The sequence below is a fragment of the Branchiostoma floridae genome, chromosome 6, assembly GCF_000003815.2.
Source record: "Branchiostoma floridae strain S238N-H82 chromosome 6, Bfl_VNyyK, whole genome shotgun sequence".
Classification (NCBI taxonomy): Eukaryota; Metazoa; Chordata; class Leptocardii; order Amphioxiformes; family Branchiostomatidae; genus Branchiostoma; species Branchiostoma floridae.
In genome coordinates, this window is record NC_049984.1 from 3,184,636 (window position 1) to 3,210,260 (window position 25,625).

Below are 25,625 nucleotides of genomic sequence, written 5' to 3' on the forward strand. Positions count from 1 at the left end.
GCGAGGTAAAGTATCTTGGTCTTCCCCCAATCTCACCCTCCAAGTAGCCAATGAGAAGTTGGGAGAAATTCAAATGATGTAAGTGCTACTCTTTGATTGGTTGTGTAAAGGGCCAATCACATTGTGCCATAAGAAGGTGTCAATCATGTCCTATATTTCAGGCTTCTTTAGTGGCTTTTCCCCACCTTTCTTGTTACTTCCACACAAAAACGTTGAAGGCACTTTATTTTCTAAGTCCAAGTTTCCTGAAACCCCCTAATAGTTTCCAGAACAGTATACTCAATACCCCTATGCCAGACTCCATTTACTGAACGATATACTCACAGAAGATGTTTAAATTCGACCACATGGTGTCATAGACAATTTGCATCATAGACTTTAGTATCAGTAACAACGTGATGTTCTGGTTTTCAATCTGACTCTGAGCACATTTTTTCCTTCCGAAGTTCTTTGACCGACCATTCCAACTACAGCTATCCTAAGAAACTGCCTGATTCAACAACTGCCAAACCCCCTTCATATCCTTTCCCTTGCTATGTACAACACTTCAAGCAGGTCCCGTATAACTGCAACAAGAAGCTAGACACCCCTATATCATCATAATGAAATAGTCCACAACAAGACAACTGCATATCAAGTTGCTGCTTTAAAGGAAAATTAAGACAGTAATACACAGGTAGCACAAGACAATACAAGGAAATATAGCATGTCACAAAAAAGGGGGAAGAGAAAAATGGGACCAAAAAATATTTTCCTTTGTTAAAAATTTGCGCCAGCATTTCCGACAACAACAAACAAGAAGATCCTTTCTTGTCCGTTCCCAAAACGGACAAGTACAAGTCAGAACAATTAACGATGGACTATTCCATCTGAGACGAGGGGTGTCCAGGTTCCGTTGGCCTTACATACTAGTATACCATCTGTGCAACAAGTACAGCCCCCCTGCCAAGGCCACCCCTATAGATGCCTGAAGTAGAATAGGCTTCCAGAACAACCACCTTTCCCTGTCCGCCTCCGTCTTGCGCTGCTTTCTCTTCATCTCGGCAAGTTTCTCCGACGTGCTGCTTATCCTCTCATCTCGTCTTCTTTTCCTCAACTCCGCTTCTCTACGGGGAAAAAGAACATGTATGAAATGCCGGCATGTGACAAGAGCTTAAGGAAAAGGACTAACCAGGGCTTTTTTTGTATATATAACCTTGAAAATTACCTGCACCAGACAAATTTTACCTGCACCACTCTGACCAAGGGCGCACCCGGGGAAGCCATAATCACAAATACCAACCCATCTTCACCAGTTCCGACACATATAAAAACTCATTTTTCCCACGCACCATTCCTGAGTGGAATGCCCTGCCTGGCACGGTTGTAAGTGCTCCCAACGTTGAGTGCTTCCGTGCCAGGCAGGCGGCCTGCCCGCCCTAACCCGGGAGCCTCAGCCCCCCCCCCCCCCCCCCACGATGCCCCATGCAGGGCCATTTGGGGGTATATGTGTGGAGATGTAGATGTAGACTTTAAGAAGTATGGATCATATTAAAATTATTCAGATACCACTGCTATTTTTTCTTTTATACTTTATAGGTAGTTACATTCAATGCAGCTAATAACAATCCACATACACCTTGTAGGACATATATGATTGTATAAAACTCAGTACATGGACCAGTGCAGGTTAGGTGCAGGTAGACACCAAAAATACCTGCACAGCTCCAATTCTACCTGCACTAACCTCATTCGACCCTCGTTCTTGTTATGATACTGGGCAACACCCCTAGTTTGTTGGGGCAAACCACCCAGGGCGTAGTGCTGTTGTGTTATTGGCTGTTCCTCAGATGTTGTAATACCTCTTCCTTAAACTTAACGGGGTTAGCTTGAAGGGTGGTAGAGTATGGTAAAGTATTCCACTTGTTCTAAATTCTCCCCTTCGTATTTTCGTTTAAACCCAAATTAGTGATTTTTGTAAAATTTGCCTTTCAGAAACCCGTTGCCATGGCAACACGAAAAATCACCAAGTTTGGTTGTTTTAGCACAAGCTGTTTGGGACCTATACGACATCAAAGTTGGCGCGCGGGTGCACTTTTAGGGTTAAAGCATGATGCCTTTTCATCTATATCTAGCTTTTTGCGCAATGCGGCTTCACCATGGCTTGCATTTTTTTGCATACTTCTTCAAGTTCAACTGGCAAAGACTTAATGCCTGGGGCTCCCTATACAATGGACCGATGCATTCAAGCCCTATACAAAAATAATTTAGTATGTCCACTTAAAAAGAATGGATGTAGAATCCCCAAATCTCAAAGTCAATGTCTGAACTTGAATTTGAGTTCTGGGAAGGCTTCACCAACCTGCATGCAAGCACTTCCAAGAAGCCTGGTGAGCCAACCGGGGATGCAGACAAGTTACGTGAACAGATATCTAATGACAATGCACACGGCACCTGTCTGATATAGCTACATCATTCATTTTCAGTGCTGGCTGCCAATAGGATGGGTGAAAATTTTGCACAAAGTATCAAGACTATCATTAGCCATTTGACTTTGCAATATCAGTCTGTAACTACAAGCTAACTAAAATTAAAACAACTATTCAAGTATCCATGCATGATAAAAATGAATTTGTCATTTAATGTAAGTCATTCCTTTCAAAAACAAATTAAGATAAATTGTCTCAAACAATTTGACCATGTATCTATTAATTTCTTTTCATATTTCAAGTTTTACATAATATCAAGGTTTAGGGTATGCAAAAGAAATTACACCGTGAGTAGTATGCAAATAAGCACCTATAAGACAGACAATCAGAGCAGCTGCAGGTAAATTTCTTTTGCTTGTGTAACAGAGAACTTCACTGTCCAACAGGAACACAAGTTCGAAGAGATTTGTGTTGCGTCAGAGTCCCAGGGCTGTCTCCAGCTTTAAATTTTTTTCCATCCCACTAAAAATAATTGTTTGGGAGCCCATGTTGTTGATTTTCCTTGTTTTAACATATCAGCTGAAATGAAAATAGGTTTTCAACAGTGTCATGTCACAATGTGGACGGATATGGGGTGATGCGTTTGTTCGTCCCAACCAGAAAATTTCCGTCCTGGGACAAAACCTGCCTAAGACACACAGGCTTTTCGCAAGGTACGTATGCATCAAGGCATCATTTGGATGAGCTTTTCTTAAAATGACAAGAAATTGGAGGCACTAGATGCCCTTATACTGGGGATTGACCAGGGATGCCACTAGATCATTTGTGGTCACAGTGTTTGACTGTGACCTTTCTGACAGTAATTTTGGTCCTCAGGATACCTTAGAATGCACCATTTTAACTTAAAATTCTCGAAAACACTGACCCCTACAATAGTCGTGCCTATATCACGGTGACTCACCAAGAAATTTGGACTCCCTATAATAAAATACTAGCTAAAAGCTTGACGACACACATGTAAACCCTCACCTCTGTCTTTCCCTGAGGCGTTCTGTGTCTGAGGGATCCTCCGGCTCGAACTCGAACTGCTGCGCCCTCTGCTTGGAGCTGCGTCGCGAGGGGTCCCGTGGGGGGAGCGGCGGAGGTTTGTCTCTCGCGTTCTCTTCCTCGTCCTTCGTCACGATGTGGTTATGTCCGTCCTGTAGATCTGGGCTCTGAAAGGGGACGAGAGAAGGTACAGTAAGACAATAGTTTAATCAGGTTGGTACATGCAATACTAAGTTTAGACATTCTTTATAGCACAGCTTTATTTCCAGCAATGTTTCAGTGACCGTCTGTCACCTTCATCAGGGCAATTCTGACCGCAATATAAAATGTCCTGCAGACCTGGGCTCTGAAAGGGGACGAGAAAAGGTACAGTAAGTAGGGCTGTGTACCTAAATACCCGTACCTTAACAAATTAAATCACTGTTGAACACTACTTTTTGAGACTAAAGATAGGTAAATTCCTAATCAAAGATGACAATTGTGATAATCATGCAGTTAAAAATTAAGAAAACTTTGTTTTGAGGTTCAAATATTTAAATCCTCATACAAATATGATAATTTCTCACTAAAGAAGACCATTTGCTACATTTATAACTTAGCGTTAATTGATCAAACTTGCTTAGGTACAGGTAAAGGTCCGGACCTGTACCTAAACACGTGTACCTGTACCTGTACTTAAAATTTATCTAGGTACACAGCTCTAACAGTAAGACTTGGCCTGGAAACACAACAAGGCTTAGAATTTTTTTCCATCCCACTCATTGTTTGGGAGCCCATGTTGTTGATTTCTTGGAGAAATATGTCACTTTAAGCTTATCAAATATCAGTTTCATGTCATTTTGGGATGGGATAAAATCATTTTTCCTCCTGACAAGCAAATTTCTGTCCTGGGACAGCCCTGAAACACAATGTCTCACTGCCGGGGGCTGACTGGGCCTCCTCACGGATCTTGTGGCCATTTTACCCAAACTTAAGAGAACCATTCCCTTTCTTACAGTCACCAATATCTTTATCACTATTAAATACATAGACAACATACATCATTGTTCATCTGTGGGAACTTGAACTCTATTTTTAAGTATGCGTTAGTAAGTTTAAAGTTGTTGTGAGCTAAACACATTTTAACCACACAAGACTGTCAGGTTTTACATTCAATTATTTCATTCATCATCCATTCATTCATTCATTCTTCCATTTGTTTGTTAAATCATTTATTCATTCACTCATTCAGTCACTCACTCAATTGCTCACTCATCCATTCAACCATTGATTTACGTCCATTCATTCAATGTTGCTTATCATTTCTCTGTATGCATGTATTACAAGGTCAGTTTTCTAAAGCTTTGTTCCATACTACACATACCAGACCAGTACTCTATAACAGTGTTTTGACACATAAAAAACCGTGCTATAGGGCACCGACCTGGTATTATGTTCAGCAATGATAGACCCCAATACAGACAGCATATTGAATAAAACATTAAGTAGGAAGAGTGGAGGATTATAATCGCAGCATGGGGGATTGGTACCAGACACGCACCGCATTATGTTTGCTATGTCGAGTGAATAACTGCACCAAACACGCAGACAGTGGACTTATCCCGACAGTCATGTTGTACTAAATCTTTCCATCACAAATCCTGATCATTTAAGTTACTGTAAATGCATTTAAGTTCGCTGGGGTTTAATTTTGCGGTGGCGGGACAAAGGACTTTTCGCCGTGGTTTTAATTTCGCGGTAACACGTTAGACTGCAGTCTAATACCGTAATAGAAAAATGTTTGCGGTGGTTTTAAGTTTGCGATGAAGTGGTCACCGCGAAACTGCGAACATTAGTCCACCACAAACATTTCTGCATTTACAGTGTACTCTCCATATCAATAACATATTGTTTACTTAGTAGTGTTTTAAGATTTATTGTGCATCCAAGATATAGTAGTAGTCGGAAAAATTACAGTAAGAGGAGCACCGGTGTATTTTTCCGACTACTACCATATCTCTGCGACTCAACCTCTGCTTGGAGAGTACAAAGGCCCTGCAGTCATAAAAAATATGGAGCTAGAGGGCGAAATAAAACTAAAAATTGTAAAATGGTTGGGGTAAAGGTAACGGCTAATCCAAAACATAAAGAAAAAAGTTTTCAGCTTGAAAAAAGTACAAAAACACTATTTTTGTACAGTAACAGCACCTGTACCCACACTTTAAGGAGCTTATAATATAAAGGAAAATTTGCTACACCAGAAAGTTGGTGAATGGTTTCATTAATGGTGAAAATTTGCTGAGTGGTAATTTTTATTTTTATTTTTTTCCCCAAAAAATAGGAGCGAGCGAATCCGTGAACCAAGAAATTAAATCGGTGTGGCCTTAACAACCCATTCACTGGCCCCGCATGGCACCCAGACAGGGATTATGTAACAGGCTTTTCTTGGAATCCCATGTTCTCTAATTATGCTGAGCTCCATTCAAACAGTTCAAGCCTTTTCCTGGGAAACAGTTTGTTGACTGCTATTTCCGGAGTAACTAGAAACACGATCAAACAAATTTGAAAGCCCTCCTTCCAAGAAATGTAAGTTAGTGGCAGACTTCCAAAGTGAAATATTGCTGTATTACATTAGGCCATGTTGATTTGATTATATGGATGACATACCCGCGCATCAATTCATGACTGTTTCCAAAAATAAAAGTTTTAAACCATACAGTAAATCGTACAAAGCAGCTTGCAAATAAGCAAATATATGCCATGGATCTAAAAAGAAAAACATATCTGAAAATGAATACTAATGTCATAACAGGGCTCGAAATACCACCTGCATATGCAGGTTAGTGCAGGTAAAATTGGAGCTGTGCAGGTATTTCTGGTGTCTACCTGCACCTAACCTGCACTGGTCCATGTACTGGGTTTTATACATAACTTTCATATGATGTAGGTGTATATGGATTGTTATAAGCTACATTGACTGTTACCACCTATAAAGTGTAAAAGAAAAAATAGGAATGGTTCCTGAATAATTTTAGTATTAATCTATTCTTCCTAAATTCAGAGTGGTGCAGGTAATATTTGTCGGGTGCAGGTAATTTTCAATGTTCCCTGCACCAGTGCAGGTATGCAGAAAAAAGTATTTCGAGCCCTGGGTACACATTCTTGATCTATTGTTCGGTATACTAATATTATTCTGTGTGTTCATTCAGTATGTTCATCCTTCCTCACCACTTAGATTTCATAACGAAGACAACTTTTTTGTCCAACGTTTTTGTTATTCAAACGACTGCATCAGTTTTGGGGTTCCTAGAGGATGTCATCCACATAATCAAATCAACATGGCCTTACCAGGAAAGGAGAACTAGCCAAACTTCCGCTGTGCATAATGCAGTTCCAAGAAATTTCACTTGATATTGGCAGAGTTCCGATGAAATGAAGTTACATTATCAGGCAAGAGGGAGAAATGAGGGAAAATGCAGTAACACCTCTGGTGGGGGTGCGAGCGTTTTGGGGAGATCCATTCATGATCAATGAAGGGACCAACACTACAACTGTATGTTTTTAGAAGATTGCAGCTGTGATTATGATCAGAGCTTTTTACTGATTTAACCATTTTAAGCATTGCAATCATTCACCAAAGAGAAATAATCAGAACCAGTTTTACCACATTTTCTTGATTAAATTATGCATCCCTGATTTGGGCAAGGGAGACACTCAAATAATTGCACCCCTTCTCCACCAATCTTGAACACATTTTTATTGTATCAAATTACCTTATATTTATGCACAAACATATATCCATTTCAGTGTACAGTGGAAGCCAGTTAATTGCACGCCGGATAAACGCACACTTCGGTCAATTGCATGGAATCCCAAAATCCCGTGGCGGTGCGGTCCAACTGGGTAACTTCGCATTATCGCACACGCCGGATAATTGCACGGGATTCGCCGGCAAATTGGGTGTGCAATTAAGCGGCTTCCACTGTATTCAACTTTGAAGCACTGACAAAAACAGTCATAGGTAACGCAGATACCAGATCTACGGGTCTGCTGGTATTCAGCTTGACTTGACTTGCTCTATTTACCACCCAAGAAACAGGAACTGATAGATTTACGACAAGCAGTTCCACAGGTCACTTGGCTGGTACATGAAGTTTGGGAGCCATTTGGCTTACTTCCTAAAGTCATGCATGGAAAGGCAAGGTAAAGCATTCTCTAAAGAGGTTTGGTATGGCCAGGCCTGTCTGCAGGACCTAGCAGTCAGTCCCGGGATGGAAATTTGCTTGTCGTGACGGACAGAAATTTCATCCCATCTGTACGAGAAAACGGAACTTGATGACATGAAATCGGTGAAAATGTATTTCAAAATGTCCCAAATAATCAATTCTGCTGCAAGATTATTAAGATAGCTGAAACCTGCCCACATACTATATATAATTGTAATCCATCCAGGGGTTCTTGAGTTATGCTGACTACAAAAATCTGGAAACAAAGACAGACACACACACACACAAACACAGACAGGCACACACACGCACACACACAGACAGACACACACACAAACACAGACATACATACAGATACACACACAAACACAGACAGACAGATACACACACAAACACAGACAGACAGACACAGACAGACAGACAGACACACACACACACACACTATATCTCCATTTTTCACTGAGATAACAAACAAACAAACAAACAAACCTCTCGCAGTGTACTGATGACCTGATCGTCCTCTGTAGCCATCCCCAGCACAGTTCTGGCCCCCTCTAACACGGCGAGACACACAGACAGGCAAACACACATCAAACAAACAAACAAACCTCTCCCAGTGTACTGATGACCTGGTCCTCCTCTGTAGCCATCCCCAGCAAAGTTCTGGCCCCCTCTTACACGGCGAGACACACAGACAGGCAAACACACATCAAACAAACAAACCTCTCCCAGTGTACTGATGACCTGGTCCTCCTCTGTAGCCATCCCCAGCACAGTTCTGGCCCCCTCTAACACAGCGAGACACACAGACAGGCAAACACACATCAAACAAACAAACAAACCTCTCCCAGTGTACTGATGACCTGATCCTCCTCTGTAGCCATCCCCAGCACAGTTCTGGCCCCCTCTAACACGGCGAGACACACAGACAGGCAAACACACATCAAACAAACAAACAAACCTCTCCCCGTGTACTGATGACCTGGTCGTCCTCTGTAGCCATCCCCAGCACAGTTCTGGCCCCCTGTAACACGACGAGACACACAGACAGGCAAACACACATCAAACAAACAAACAAACAAACCTCTCCCAGTGTACTGATGACCTGATCCTCCTCTGTAGCCATCCCCAGCACAGTTCTGGCCCCCTCTAACACGGCGAGACACACAGACAGGCAAACACACATCAAACAAACAAACAAACAAACAAACCTCTCCCAGTGTAATGATGACCTGGTCCTCCTCTGTAGCCATCCCCAGCACAGTTCTGGCCCCCTCTAACACGGCGAGACACACAGACAGGCAAACACAAACAAACAAACAAACAAACCTCTCCCAGGGTACTGATGACCTGGTCCTCCTCTGTAGCCATCCCCAGCACAGTTCTGGCCCCCTCTAACACGGCGAGGTAAGAGAAGCGTAGCTGGTCTGGAGTCTGGATCAGACCCATCCGGTACTGTCTCATCTCCAGCAGTAGCTGCCGCATGTTCAGACTGTTCAGGTCGCGCGTCTTGTCCAGCTGGGTAGGGATTTCAAGACTCGTGGTTATGACATTAGGACATTCAGGTGGCCGCAACTCTAGTTTAAAGTATTTTCAATGTATTTTTGTTTTTTCTAAACTTTAACTAACATGTCACATATTGACTAACATTGTTTTGACCAACTTTGTTTCAGACTCTGTCCCCCCCAAAAAACTCATCTAAGACATATTTGCCATCATGCATATATATATACATGTATCATTATAAGGCAAAATCAACTCTACACTCTGAGTAGGTATATAAAAAAAGAGATATATAATTCACAAATAAGAAAAATAAAAAACTCTCTTGACTAGACAAAGAAAGAATGGCACATGACGTTGCCAGCAGAAGCTACAGTTTGAAAGAATGCACCACTGCTCACCAGTACCAAACACGTGTCCACTAAACAGAAGACTCCCGATCTGCCGATTCCCGCGCTACAGTGCACCACGGGGGGTCCCACGTCCGACTCCAGCGACCCCGAGTTCCTGACCTCCTGCAGGAAGTGGAGGAAGGCCGCCGGGGATTCTGGGACGCCAAAGTCCGGCCACCGCGTGTAGTGGAAGTGAAATACTTTTCTGCTCTCGTTGGTCTGGTGGGAACGGAAAAAACTTGTTACCTTCTTTATAATGAGAACAATTTGAAAACAGGTTATGTAATAAACGTATTAACGCTAGTTCACCTTTATCCGCGGGGTAACCTATATCCGTTGTTTTTCCAAACGGGGTATTTAGGCACGTCAAGCTGACGGCTGGTAGTTTTAGACTGCAATATACTAAAAAAACATTGCAATTTGAAACCAACGTTCGTCGACATGATGTCCCCAAATACCCTGTTTTTAAAAGCAACGGATATAGGTTACCCAATGGATAAAGGTGAACTAGTGTTACACAGAAAATTTAAAAAAAAAAGGCCATTTCATGGTAAGATCACTCAATTTTAGATGCCAACAACTTAATATGTGATTGTACAATAGTCAAACCTGTGCAAGTGACCACCCCTGAATAAGGTCCAACTGGCCAATGAGTAGTTTTTCCCATTGACGCAAGCATTAAGAATCCTGTCTGTAGTGACCACCTGTCCACATATACCTGTAGACCAGATTTTACCAGTCTCTCAAATGGTGTTTTGGGGCTAGTGTGACTGCATTTCAAACTCTATGCTCGAAGTCCTTTTTTCAGCCAGGTTTCTAATGCGGCAAAGTCAAAAGCCAGGTTGCATCATCAACATTTCAGGGTGCCCCACTTCCAAGTTATTACTTTCTTCAAATCAGTTACTTATCCATTGTCTTTTCTTCCAGTTAAATGTAACATTTTCTCTAATCAAGAAATAAAAACATTTTTTGTACATATATATATATTAAGCTTATGCAGGTAGGTGAAGGAAAAGCAGTGTTCCAACTGCAAAATTTCACATTGCACACTGCACTACCTGGGTTTAGAATTAAGTTGCGCCAAGCAAAATGTGGTTGCATTTGCAAGTGGGTATTTCGATCACTGTTACAGTGACCACCTGTCCACATTCATGTGGACCAAATTTTACCAATCCCTCCAGTGGTGTTTTGTGGCTAGTTTGACCCTTAACCTACTGACCTTTAACCTATGCAGCAGGTAGGTCCTGATGGTGAAGTAGGGTCTGACATCCTCCTCCAGCAGCGTGACCTTGTACCCTGTCTCCTCAAGGTCAAGTTCGTCCGAGTACCCGTTGACCTCCCCTTGGGGCCAGTACTGAGCACATTTTATCTGAGGGAGTCAATATGAGAGGGATTTGAAACAATAATGATTGGTCAAGTTCGATCCCCAACCAAGTCATACCGAAGACTTTAAAAACAGTACACGCCGCGTTGTCTTTTACTCAGCAATTGAGAAGTAGTAAGACATTACACACCACTAATGGACTAACCACCTTCTGTAGTGACTGTAGTTAGTCTCAACCATGCAGGCACACCCACACACACACATACAGTCTCACACTCACACAGACGCACATACACAGACAGACACACACACACAGGTCTGCCTCCAGCATTAAGCTTGTGAAAATACATTTTCATCAGTTTTATCAAAAAAATTATTTTTACAAATTTTTTCCTGGTTCAAACAAGTATACATACAGACAAAACACCTTTTTTACACGTACAACCAGAGAGTGGAATAATCTCCCAGCGTACGTGGCACTCTCGACATCTCTTTCAACTTTTAAATCCAAAGTTTAACTTCTCCAGACTTGGGCAGTAGACCCCATGAAATTTAAAGGCTGCAGAATATGAGAATAAGAAGTAAACTTCCCTCCTTGGATGGAGGGACGGGTCTTGGGGACAGTCCTACACATACAGACTCAAGAACAAAATAACAGTTACTCACTGTTCCCTTCTCGATAACCCTGTTCAGCATGACGACTGCTTTTGTGCGCTGCTCCCAAACCATCTCCCAGAAGTGACCTATAGTGGACGGAAGTGGTCCCTGTAGGCAAACATACATCATGGATTAAACACATGGAGAAGGTTATGTTTGTGTGTATGTATGTGCATCTGTGTGTGCTTGTGGTATGTATGTGTGCGTGTGTGTGTAAAGTGCTCGAAATACTTTCTTCAGCCTTGTTGCCCAAGCGGCAACCTGAGTCAAAAGCCACTTTGCACCATCAACATTTCAGGTTGGCTACCCATTCCAAGTTATTACTTTCTTCAAATCATCTTTTAACTACAAGTACTTGAATCTGTATGTTAAAACAAAGCTTATGCACATACATGTAGGTGGGGGAAAACTGCAAAATTTTAGGTTGCGCACTGCGCTACCTGGGTTTAAAATAAGTTGCGCCAAGCAAAATGTGGTTGAGTTTGCAAGTGGCCAAATGTGTATTTTGAGCACTTAAATAATGGTAAACATGGTTGGCAACATTTGTGTGTATGTGTGTGTGTCTTCGTGTGCGTGCTTGTGGTGTGTGACACTGGCACTTTGAAAACTTTCCTAGTGGCGCCTTTCTTAATCTTGTTATTTGTTAATATTCAAGAATGGGACCATGACAAATGCAAGACAATTTGAGCCATAAGTGGCAACATTTTGTCAGCTGATTAGGTGCAGATATACATCATAGTAATAAAAAAACCTGCATGGATCCAATTTTACCTGCTTGTGCTCATAATGCCAACCACATGCAGAGCTCACTGCCCATTACATTGTATATCACATGTTGTAACACTTCCAGTAAATTCTATTGTTACAAAGCAGCCAGGTTTTCCGCTGATCGACTGTCAGAGAAGCATCTTTGCCAACCACATCCGGTCTTTTGTCCAAACAATCGGAGCCTTCAGAACAGAGAATGTGGCATGCATCAAAACATCACATGGCAAGTGCAACGTAGCCTGGAAAAAACGACTACTTAACATTCTACAGGTGCCAAGAAGGGCTTTGTTGTATCAAACAGACAACCTTGTCTTTTGACTCTTATTTTCACTTCCTATTGGACTATATAAGATTTTTCTTCACCTTATTTGCATAATATGAAGTCATTGTGTTTGGTAAGACAAAAAAAAACTGCTCTTTAACATGCAGATCTTGCTCTGTGTCACTGACGGAGGACAGACCCGATGCTGTCTGTATTGTCTGACCAATTCTTGGCACCCATAGAATGTCACGACTTGTCAGTTTTTCCAGGAAAAATCGTGCCTTGGTTACGCCAGACTTGCCATGTGATGTGATGTCTTGATGCCACATTCTCTCTTCTTGACTTAAGAATTTCCTGAAGGCTGAGATTATTTGAACAAAAGGCATGATGTGAATGGAACAAATGTTGCTCAGACAGTCTGTTTTGTGTATGTCAAACATTCATCAACGAACCTAAGTTAAAGCCTCTAGTGTACACATTGCCTTTTACAAGAGGTAACCAGGGTGTTCAATTCAAATGGTGGCAAGCAAGAAGGTTGTCACCTTTAGCAAGCTTATTTGTCGTTTAAACCTACATTTGTAGTTTACAAATCCAGGTGGCACACTGAGAAACTTAAGGGTATAAACTTAAGGATTTACGTGTGCCCTAAAGATATATGTCTTAACTTTTAAAGGATTCAGGTGTGTCATGAAATGAGGTGTGTCTTAGCATTGTCTTAAGGATTCAGGTTTAAGGATTTAGTTATGCCTTCAGGATGCAGGTGTACCTCATGAAATTAGGTATATCTTAAAGACTCAGGTGTGTCTTAAGGATTTAAGTGTGCCTTTAAGGCCATGCCAATTGATTTACGTACTTGGTTCTCAAATTTTTGAAAATAAAAATACAGCAAGCGGACATCATAAAAGCAACAGGAAGGGAGGAAAACTCGAATATGACCATATTCCAGACTTTATACAACTTGAATATGACGGTATTCGCTCAATAAAACTCCATTAAACTCCATAAAACCTTGAGTGCACCAAGGCGTAAACTCAGCCCTCAGGCTTTGTTTTTACTATGTTTTTCCAGTTAAGCATATTTTTTTTCTTAAAATCTGAGAACCATCAAATCAAATTGGTGTCCTTCAGGACTGAATCCTTAAAGGTTCAGATGTGTCTTTAAGGATTCAGGCATGTCTTAAGCTAAGGCCACAACCCGTCGTATGTGCAAATACGTGCTGTCTACATGCCAAAACGTTGGCAATCTTGCGGGATCTGTAAGTGGAAAGTACCACCTCTGTACAAACTCGTAGGGAATCCGATTTTGGAGCACGCAGACACGCCGTAGAACTTAACGTGCAGGTAAAGCTTTGTGTGCCATTGGGCTGCGGATTCGCCCCCCGGTACGTGCCAGTACGGGCGACGCGCCTGCCCTGTACAGCCTGAACGTAGAAATATGTGGCCTGCAAAAAAAAAACACGTGCAGACAAATTGCACGTATGACGGGTTGTGCCCTTAGCTTTAAGGATTCAAATGTGTCTTACCTGTGCGAGAATGTACTGTCTATTTGCCTCTGTTGCCTGTGAATTAGAAAAACAGACAAGGGTTAACTACCGTGGTCAAAACAGATCCAAATCTCCTGTATGGTTTACCCTTTACCAAGCATGTAAGTTCAATCTGACAACTCGAGCCTGCTTAACTCATCACACCCATGCTAACTATGTGTGGCACATTCAACACATTCAACAGAAATAGGGCACAAATTCATGTGACTGCATCTGCAATTGCCCTAATTTTTGCGTTAGCATGAGGCTTTGAGGTTTCCTATCAAAATATTTGGGGAATAAAAGATCATGATACAACCATAATTCTAGTATGAGAGATTCAAACTTTTTCACTGTGCTTGGTATAAATCTTATGAATGTACATGTACATACACACACAGCTATGTTTGCAGTTAGCAAGACAAACATTCACAACAATTTTTGGCAAATATATTTCAGCCCTTGTTATAGAACCAAACTAAACTGTCCTAAAGTGCCAAAAAATGTGTGCTTATTTCAAATTTTGGTTGGGGAGGCAGGTATTGTTTCTTGGTAATTGTGCAATTACGTACCCGAAGGCTAATTGCAAATATGTGTTGTATAGAATGATGATAATAAGTACAGTACAGTGAGATCAACAGGAGATACCTACATTGTAGATTAAGGTACCAATGAAGTGAAAAACTAAGCTCTAGAGCTACTTCTGTATATATGGTTTGACTTCTTTGTTGGAGGCAGTGGACACGAACAGTAATACAAGTATGAAGTACATGTATGTGGGTTCCCTGATTTTGATAGTGGAGCTGTTCTTTCTTATACGGCTTTATTTTGGTTGGCTGCGCAAACTCATATTCATAATTCCCTCGCCTCCCATCAAAGTGTGCTAAGTAACGATTTGACAAACTACCATGAGAGCTAGCCTGAGGGCTATTCAAGAATGATAAGAGTTTGTCGCAAAATCATTGATCACTATTCTTGGAACTGTTCAGAAAAGAACACACAGTTCTGGGAAATCTACCCCTGGGGAACTGGCATTGGGGTTGTCTCCAAGATCAGTCCCTCCGTCCAGTGATGGAATTTTGCTTCTTTGTATGGAAAAAAACTACACCCATCCCATCTAAAACTAAAGATTCTTAAATTATTTTCCAAAATTTTCATAGTGAAATTTTTAACAACAGGCCATCAAACATTAGAGATTAAGTGAGTCTAAGAAAATTTAAGCCCTACATGTAGATATTTTGACAGAATTCTAAGCAAAATACAGTTCATAGCTTGGGACGCTTTCGGGACGTACTCTGTCTCTTTGTCAACCCGGTAGATCTCATCTTCTCATTTTCTTGCCACATGACGGCAAACATTATCAGACTTTGTCACAGCACCGCAAATGACCAACCACGATGCGAGCTGATCAGGACTCCAGGGCTCTAAAAGAATCAATAAAAGTTTTCCACGAAATCCTTGACCATTTTACCTGGAACTGTTGAGAACACGACACATGATTCTGGAAAATCTACTTATGGGGAATTGGAATTCCTAGAAGGGACATAAAATGGCCATTGGGGGTCCCATGTTCATGTTAAGGTATCTCGGTTGCGCAAACTGATATCTACTAACGATCTGTAGTTATTAAGAATTAATTTTTTTTAATTAGATGAAAACAAACATTTTATAATTACTACAGATCATTAGTAGATATCAATTTGCGCAACACTACGTTTGTAGCTTCCATCATTATGCAACGAAAAACGAAGTTTCATTACAGTGGTATGTACCAAAGTGCTGTATTTTGTCATAGAAAAAAATAATATAAGAGGTAATAAAAATGATGACGTCATCAATTTGGCCCCCAAAAAGTCAGATTTAGAATTCTTTAATGCCCATCCATCAACATTCGTTATGGCTCCATTCTTTCTTAATTCATTAATAAGAAAACAGTGGAAGGTCAAAATACCAATTTAGCCAACCGAGATACCTTAAATGGGATGGGTTAGCAACCCCTGCCTGTAACAATACACCCTGCTACAGAAACAGTAAGAAAACTTGTTTTCTAATGTACCAGCGGGGACTACAAGGGTCTGAACAAATGAAAGAACAAATGGGGTTTGGCAGTACAGAAGGGGATTACGACTGTTTCTAGCCATTATGGGGGGATGAAATATTTCAAGGATTTCACACAACAAAGTTTGCTACTTGGGAGGCTTTCGAGATGCCCACAGTCTCTTTTCAACCAGGTAGATAATAATGTATCTTGGAGTTCTCTTGCAATGTGACAGAGGAAATTAATTATCACATGACAAGACACAGTTTCTGTTTCTTGTTTTGACTCACCTCCACGAGACTTGCATTGATGTAATCGTTGTCCCCATCCTGGAGTTGTACCCTGCTGTGGTCGTCTGAAATCACAGAAAACATCACAATTATATAATTCTTAAAACACCAGAATCATTCTGCAAATTTAAAAGCTTCTCAGCTTAGACCTAGTTGATGGCACTAAAACATAACAGGTCCAGATTACATATATTCACTATTCAATAAACTTTTCGTCTGAAATCACAGAAAACATCACAATATAATTCTTAAAACACCAGAATCATTCTGCAGATTTAAAAGCTTCTCAGCTTTGACCTAGTTAATGGCACTAAAACATAACAGGTCCAGATTACATATATTCACTTTTCAATAAACTTGCTTTATTTGCTTTTGAAAGGATTTATGCAAGCCGCAGTGCCAGATCTTAAAAAATGTTTACCAAGCTCACTGTGACTGTGTGACATCATAGACAGGATTTAATTTGATTACATGCCTCATGTGACCTAGAAGGAAATGAACTAATTTCATTTGATAGGTGTAAGGAAGATGTATTCTGTAGTGTAAATTTTGTGCTACATGTACATATATTTCCACACACTATGTGCAAAATAGGTAAGACCATTCCAATTAAATTTTTTTGTCTCAGAATCTCTGCACCTTTTTTCATAATTTGAAATTTAAAAAAATGGCCAAGACTCCATTCTACAGTGCTGCCAAACTTTGGTTCAGTTTAAAAAAACACAATGTCTGGATCTGGTACTTGACTTCAAATTGCAAAACTAAAAATCATCTAAAACTATAAAGTGGTGAGACAATGACACTAAAATGCAATGGCTAGAACCCTGCAGAATAGAGAAACAAGGGTATTCTGTTCATGTATGGCTTCTGGAGTTATCCACCTGTTCAACCACGAAAACCACAGACATGACCACAAAAATGCACTTCTGAAAACATAAACATTCTTGACAAAGGTGATTATCAGGGCTCAAAGCACATGTGAGCACTCAAAATTGGAGCTATGCTGCTGAGTATGCACCTTATCTTTGCCTGTGGGTGCACGTACTAGTACATGTTTGTCTAGGGTTATGTACATAAAGATACTATTGTTCACTAGTACATCATGTACATTATCATTGGCAATGCCGAGTGTAAAAAAAAACAACTCTGTTCTATCATTTGTTTGAAATTTTAAAATTAGATGTAGAATTTCAGATTCAATTTCTGAAGAGTGACAGTGAGCTTTGTATTTAGGTTAGCTGGAATTCTAATTTCCATTACACATATTGAACACAAAACAAAACACAAGCAACTATAGCTAACTTGAAAACTTTTCTGCGGATCTAATTTTTCAGAATATGTGCACCAGTGCATTTAATTCCAAAATGCATTTCGAACCCTGATAACAATACAGTGTACATTTTAATTGCTGACACAGGTGTACTTACACGGGCTGACGTCCCTGTACCTGTTCCTGAACTTGTTCTCCGGTTTCCGCGCACATTTCAACGTGTGGTTGTGTTCCGCCGCCTCTTGCCGTATACCCTGTACAAACAACAGCGCACACACTACAGGTCATGTAAGGTCACGGCCACTGACAGGTTGCACTTGAATCCACGATGTAACTTTTAAAAAAAATTTCTGCCCACATAAAACAGTATAACCATATTTTCCGCAATACCCCAATTTTTAACCATTTCCAAAAAAAATTTTAAAAATTTTGAAACACACTGTAAATCATACCAAGCAGCTGTAATTGACCATTTATACCGGATGCTGTAAATTTAAATTGCCAAAATGAATACTATTGTCATATAATGCCAAAGTAAATTACAACTTAAAAGATGATGTGAAAGAACAAAAATGAAAATATTGACTAAGCTTGATGGTACTTACACGCGTATGCTGAGGGCCGTTCTTAATAAGTCATGGAAACAACATCCTACCAAAGAACAGTTGTATGGTAATATTCCCGCCATATCAACCATCATCAGGGAGCGTAGGACCAGATTTGCCGGTCATTGTTTTAGGAACAAAGCAGAGCTTGCTAGTGAACTCATTCTGTGGAAACCAACACACGGGTATGCACATGCTGGGCGACCTATACTAACATACTAGTACATAGACCAGCTTGCTCGTGATGTGGGGTTGCGGGTTGAGGACTTAGAGAATGCCATGGGGGACAGAGACGTTTGGAAAGAGAGAGTGGACCTGGTCCGGGCAAGCAGCCCGCGACGATGATGATGATGTTTGGTATACTTCACTAAGTTAGCGTGTATAGTCATTTGTTAACCTATTTGACTACTTAGATTTCATACTGAAATCAACTTTTTTTATTCTCACGCTCACATCAGTTTTGGGGTTCCCAGAGGATGTCGACCGTATAATCAAAGCAACATAGCCAGGGTTCTCCCCAGAATTTTTTAGTAGAGTGGAGGCCGGAGGGGCTGGCAAAAATAACCCGCACCAACGCGCTGCACTTTCATGAAAATGGGTTCATTTTGCAATGACAGAGGGTGTCAAATACTACAAGTATAATATACTGTTGTTATTCCTTTGTTGTGAAGTGGCAAAACTACTATTATTTTGATCATTGCTCATTCACAAGTTTTTGCAGACAATGCTGACTGGAAAAGTGATGCCACTTGGTACAAAAATCTGTGAATTGTCATTAATCTTAGCAAAACTAACGAAGAAAATAGGGAAGAAACACACTAAATTTGAAAAATAGTATAGTGGAGCTGGCTGAGAGTATAGTGGAGGGCCTCCCTTAAGCCACTCTCTGGGGAGAACCCTGATAGCCTTAGGTAAAGTTCCAAACAGTTCCTGGAAAAGCTGTTTGCCCAGTTGTCTGGTACAAATTCCAAACAAACATTTGGCTTTTAGCATACAAGTTTTGCCAACACTACAGTTCCACACAGTACCAGTCTCTAGTCAGACTTACGACTAGTAACTACATATTCAGGGCTCGAAATACTGGGTGCATGTGCACCCAGGTGCACCCAAAATTAGAGCTGTGCACCCAATTATTTTCTGTGGGTGCACAGGGTGCACCCAAATATTTTCTTACACTTATGTCTGTAAAAATATCAAAGTATACCAGACTGAGTGTATATCATATTCTGGACATCTAAGTGTTGGAAAGATAATGAAAATGTCTGTCATGGCACTTGTTTAAGAAGAATTTGATAGCCTGTAACTAGGTTTTGCTGTTAGGTTATTACTTAAATTTAAGTGGTGCACCCAAAAAGTTTTTGCACCCAATTTTTTAAGCTGGGTGCAACAGTGCACCTAATCCCAAAAATTAATTTCGAGCCCTGTGTATTTCTTGCTAACAAAATTTTTTCTCAAAAATTCAAGCAGACAATCAAAATACTTTTCAGGCACTGAAGCATGTTGAATGTACAATGCACATCTTTAGACATCAAAATTCGAGCAGGAGTTGATACCTTAGTATTGACAGTCTGATCTAGAATTGAATGGCTGTATGTACATGTACAGATTCATTGCTCTTTTTGCTCAATACACGTATTAACACAAATGCACCTAAACAGAAAGTATGAACGTAGGCTAACCATTGGAAGAAGAAGAAAACCTTTGATAAGTTGAGAAACACCTGGCCATCGTACCACGTTTTGATGATCCCTTATATTAAGTTATAATTACTATAATTTTCCCACTGACACTAGCATTAAGAGTCCTGTATAGGGATGTGTACAATCAATTAGGTACAGGTACAAAATGGAACACTGATGTACTGGTACTGGACCTGTATCTAATTAGTGCAAGCCAGGCAGGATAACAGGTCAGGGGATGGCCACTTTGACAGATAAAATTACTGTGAAATTACCATAGCAGTCTCTGAGCCCCAGTGAGGGAAAAGCAACAATTCTGTAAGGGTCAAATTTTTGTTGCATCATGTGTCTACCATATAATAAACAGGTTTTTATTGGTTCAAACAGGCTTCTATCCTTTTTAATACATTGTTTTGCCATTATAACATATTATAATATAATATCATGATATAATAGTCAATGCCATGCATTTATGTCAGGACTTATTAGGTCCGGACCTGTACCTAAACCTCTGGATTCGAATCCAGACCTGTACCTAAACGTGGGTTTAGGTACGCATCCCTAGTCCTGTATATATCTTCTGTCCATATAGACCAAACTTTCTTAGTCCACAAAGTGGTCTTCTTGAGAAGGTTTGACAGGGATTAGATTTGTAAACAAAAAAAAGATAAACAAAAAAACATAACAGGAGACAGAGAGAGTAAGCCCACCTGTGACCTCTGTGGTAAGGCCAAGGCCCAAGGGCATATGACATCATTCATACATGATTGACAGCAGGACAGTACCATGTCATTAACGGCTTTACCTAGTCTATATTTATAAACCCTTCCACGGCAACATCTGCCACTCAAGGGGCAAATGTACATCATGGCTTCTTGAATAGAACTGCTAGTAGCTTGTTCCACACCTTTAGATCTTTTTCTTTAACCTTCTTGAAGCCGAGGGGTAGGGTTGGTCCAGACCTGAATACCTGTTCCTATACCTTAAAATAAACTAACTCACTAAGTGGATATGCCTTTTAAAGACTACAGATAAACAAATTGCATATCAATGAAGACAATTGTTGCAGTTAAATAAAAATTAAGAAAACTTTGTTTTGAGGTTCAATATGTAAATCTTCATCCAAAGATGGCAATCTATTACAATAAAAATTGGTTGGCTACATCTAAAATTGACACATACTTAATCAAACATGTTTAGGTACATGTTCAGGTCCGGACCTGTACCTAAACCCGTGTACCTAAAATCTACTAGTATCTAAAGGTACAAAGCTCTACTGAAGGTTTATCCAGAGTTCTTAACTTGCCTTTGCTAGGCAAGGTACAGCAAGAAGTTTAAATTTTAAAATTTACTACCTTAAGGTACAAAGCTCTACTGAAGGTTTATCCACAGTTCTTAACTTGCCTTTGCTAGGCAAGGTACAGCAAGAAGTTTAAATTTTAAAATTTACTACCTTAAGGTACAAAGCTCTACTGAAGGTTTATCCAGAGTTCTTAACTTGCCTTTGCTAGGCAAGGTACAGCAAGAAGTTTAAATTTTAAAATTTACTACCTTAACTGAATGTTTGAAAATAGTCTAGGATTCTAGAAACCAAGTCAGAAACCAAGTCTGATTCTAGAAACCAAGTCAGAAATGTAATATTTGACATGATTTCAAGATACACAGTAAACAATGTCAGGGTCATTTTTGAGAGATAACCATTCTGCCTTGGAGCACAGTTAGATTAATGGTGTCATCAATTATTCATCTGAATGTGTCTACATCAGTGGCTTTTGGCACAGCTAGATTGCATTTTCACTTTAACAAGGAATAAATCTGTTTACTAAATGAATGAATGTCGATACTACAAAGTACAAGTCCTTTCTTGGGCGTTCTTATGTCTTCGCCAAGGCGTTTTTATCAAGGGAGTTTATCCTGGTAGTTTTTGCTGCATGCATGTATGTACGCACACACACGCACGCACGCACGCACGCACGCACGCACGCACGCACGCACACACACACACACACACACACACACAAACCAACTTACATACATGTCTGACTCTGAGGTATCTCAGATAGAGACCAACAAACTATTTGAAGCAGGGTTGTAGCCAGCGCCTGTCCTTTCGTCCTTTGACGGAATTTTGCAGCTGGGGATGGAAAAAAAATTTGCCCATCCTCGCCTTTGTGAGACCAAAATCAATATGTAAAGATATTATTTAACTGTCTCCTTGTGCAATTCTTCACCAAAATAGATGCCGTTGAACAGCTAAGTCTACCAGCAAAGTTTACACCTCAAAATGCAGGAAATAGCATTTCAGAGGGTCTAGATTTCAAAATTTTTCAGGGGAGCATGCCCCCGGACCCCAGTAGGAAGGCGCGATGTTTCGCGCCTTGGACACTCGACAAGATTCAAAATCAAGGGGACGTAAAAGGATTTCAGGCTGGCTACAAGCAACCCTGATTTGAAGCATAAATTTCTTCAATTCTTGTCACCAGTCAAGTACTAGTACAAAATGAACATTACAGGAGCAGCTTGTTCCTATGAAACGTTCACAATCAATTTTCTCTCAGTCTGATACAAGTAGTTTCAAAACGTTTAGGTACAATTATTAAAGGAGAATTAACATTATTCATTAAGTTTCCTTTGGCACTTCCAAAAATCTATCTTCTGTCACTCATACTGCTAATAGGAACACAGGGCTGACAATACTGGGAGCATATGCACCTTTGCGCATCTATTAATGTATTGGTGTTTGGTGCACCTAAATGTTCAGGTTAGGTGTACCAGTGCACCTACAAGTGGTCGCTTGGGCCACGTTGCTTAATGCTTGTGTCTATTGGGAGGAAAATCGGGACCGGCCAAAAGCGGTCGTTATAGGCCGATGGTCGTCTTACGGACGTGGTCGCTTATACAAGTTTCACTGTACTCTCAAATACTTACTAATTTCAAGCATTGGCACTACAACATTTGTACTAGTATATGCATACTAGTAGTACACGTACACCTGGCATCACAGAACTGCATGTGCCACTTAACGTCTATAATTAGGGTGTGTCCAATCTGCCAATTATCTCTATTTTCCCCATAATTGGTCTGATTTACGTCACCTTTCTAAAGCTGCACAACTGCATTGTGTCCAAAGGGTAACCTACCAGCTCGGGCTATTGTAAGGGTTAGGTACTGATACATACTGCAGCAGTCCAGGGCTCGAAATACTTTTTTCTGCATACCTGCACTCAGGCTTTTAGCTAGGATTTTATAATAGGGAGTCCAAAGTTATTGGTGAGTCGCGGTAAGTGACTATTGTAGGGGGGTCTGTGGGCATCCACCTTCCATGGTACAGAGTTTTTGATGATTTTAAGTTTAAAAAGTGCATTCTTAGGTTTACCAAGAGGCAAAAATACTGTTCCAGAGGTCATAGTAGAAGACTGTGACCACAGATGACCTGGTAGCTTCCCTGGTCAATCAGAATTTCATGCTTGTAAGACGATTTTCTCTGTAGTGAAAGGGCGTCCAGGGGCATCAAATTTCTTGTTATTCTAAGAAAAGTGCATCCAGATGACCAGTTGACGCATGCCTGGCTAAAAGCCTGCCTGCACTTGTGCAGGTAACATTGAAAATTACCTGTACCAGACAAATTTTACCTGCACCACTCTGAATTTAGGAAGTATGGATCATGCTAAAATTGTTCAGGAACCATTGCTATAGGTGGTAAAACTAAAAGCCAATGCAGCTAAGAACAACCCACATACACCTACATCATAGGACATTTATGTGTAAAACCCAGTACATGGACCAGTGCAGGTAGACACCAGAAATACCTGCACAGCTCGAATTTTACCTGCACTAACCTGCATATGCAGGTGGTATTTCGAGCCCTGATACTGGGTTTGGGGAATTGTGGAACTCGGACGTACCCCTACTCTAATCAGAGAAAATAATACATGTGCTTAAGGTGTGGCCAGGTCAACGACTTAGCACCCCCTTTAATGGACTATCCCTCCAGTGGCGTGAAAACTGACACCCCCTACAATTAAGGACTGCCTTTCTCATGGCATGAAAAATGCTGCTCCTACATATAAATGCCATACTAATGGCATGAAAATTCATGATTCAGGACACCATTCCGACTGACCAACATACAAGCATCAACATTATTTCATAATCCAAAAACAGTACTGCCAACTACATCTACATCTACATATCTATACCCCCAGATAACCCCACGAGGGGCAAAGTAGGGAGGGGGGGGGGGGGTGAGCTGAGGCTCCCGGGTTAGAACTAGACCTAGACCTGACCACATCTTTCTGACTACATGAAACAACAAAAAAGATTCAGGTGTCGATGTTATAAAAAAAGAAATTCCACGTGATTACCTACACCCATTACAAAACTTTGCTGTAGATGAAAAAAAGATATTTGGGAGCTAGAAAAAAAGCCATTTCACGGAGATCAGATCGCATGTGCAGCGACAAGAATTCAAGGTAATATGTTAAAGGATAAGGCCCACAAGAAGAAAAGAAAACCCATCTGGACGTTGTTATGCAAATCGAAACAAATTATGGTCGAGACAAGTCACCAGGACTGTTTTCTTTTCGAGGCCTTTACCTTTGACATAGTACCTAGAATTCCTCACCTGTCACCACACATGCCTTCTGATCTCTGTGAAAGGACTTACTGTAAGTGCATTTAAGTTTGCGGGGACTTACTTTCACGTTAGCGGGAAAATGGAGTGTTCGTGGTGGTTTTAAGTTCCCGGTAGCGCCATAGACTGAAGTCACATACTGGTCCCTATTGAAAACCAGTGTACTAGCACTGAATAGGCTACCCAGGTGTATGAAAATAAACAACAACAAAAAACAAAACAAAACATACTAAAATGAGAAAATGTTTGTGGTGGTTTTAAGTTCGTGGTGAAGTGGCCACCACGAAAACCGCGAACATTTCTGCATTTACAGTATCAAAAAAAGGTTGACTGATCGATCATAAATAGACTCCCTGATAGATTTATTATCCAGGTGTCATGTGTTCCTGTGTGTTCCTGTGTATGAACACCTGACTGTTCCTACCGTCAACTCTGCAGGGTCTGAGTTCTGATGATTTCTCCAGCACAAACTGTACGTTTCCCTGTACTGTAGATCCTCAAAATTTAAGCGTAAAGCTAAAAGGCGGTCAGTTTGAAGACTCCCACGCTCCGAAACAGACTTCAAATTGTTAGAAGTATAGTTTTGCTTTCATCTTTAACGTGCAGAGAACCTCAACACCAGTCGTGTAGCGTTGTTCTTCGCTGTCCACCAAAGAAAAGAAAAGGGAACCGAAAGGCCTGTCCACCCACGGACTGACCAGGCCAGAGGGGTCGCCCCTCTTGACCAGAAGCCTTCTGAGGCGAGCTCACCTGATAAACCTGCCCCCACGCGCCGGATTTGTCGATCTCCCGGAACTCCGCCTCCATGTCTGCGCGGCAGACCGCTGCCTTACCCCCACCTGGAGCCCAGCAACCGCCCGTCGGACGCTTTTCTCGCGCTCTTTCGCCGAATTTTCTTGATAAAGTGACGGAAAGTGAAAGTCGGCCTTTTCTCGGAGATACCGGTAGCCTGACCGGAAATGGCGGCACGCGAACAGCGCATGCGCAGATTCTCGTTCCCAGAAGTTAAAAAGTTCATAGGT

At 40.9% G+C, this 25,625-nt stretch overlaps 1 protein-coding gene across 1 annotated transcript in view; it reads right to left on the reverse strand.

The window, feature by feature from the left end:
• Positions 1–25,516, reverse strand: part of LOC118417213 (tyrosine-protein phosphatase non-receptor type 1-like) — a 31,933-nt gene extending 6,417 nt beyond the window's left edge. The window contains exons 1-10 of the mRNA XM_035822668.1: positions 25,354–25,516; positions 17,844–17,940; positions 16,417–16,481; positions 14,089–14,124; positions 11,546–11,644; positions 10,775–10,924; positions 9,565–9,774; positions 8,990–9,178; positions 3,438–3,622; positions 999–1,106 (exon numbers count right to left, since the gene is read on the reverse strand). Coding sequence (XP_035678561.1) covers positions 999–1,106; positions 3,438–3,622; positions 8,990–9,178; positions 9,565–9,774; positions 10,775–10,924; positions 11,546–11,644; positions 14,089–14,124; positions 16,417–16,481; positions 17,844–17,940; positions 25,354–25,410 — 1,196 coding nt within the window. The 5' untranslated portion in view covers positions 25,411–25,516. The remainder of the gene's footprint in view (positions 1–998; positions 1,107–3,437; positions 3,623–8,989; positions 9,179–9,564; positions 9,775–10,774; positions 10,925–11,545; positions 11,645–14,088; positions 14,125–16,416; positions 16,482–17,843; positions 17,941–25,353) is intronic.
• Between the last annotated feature and the right edge of the window lie 109 nt (positions 25,517–25,625).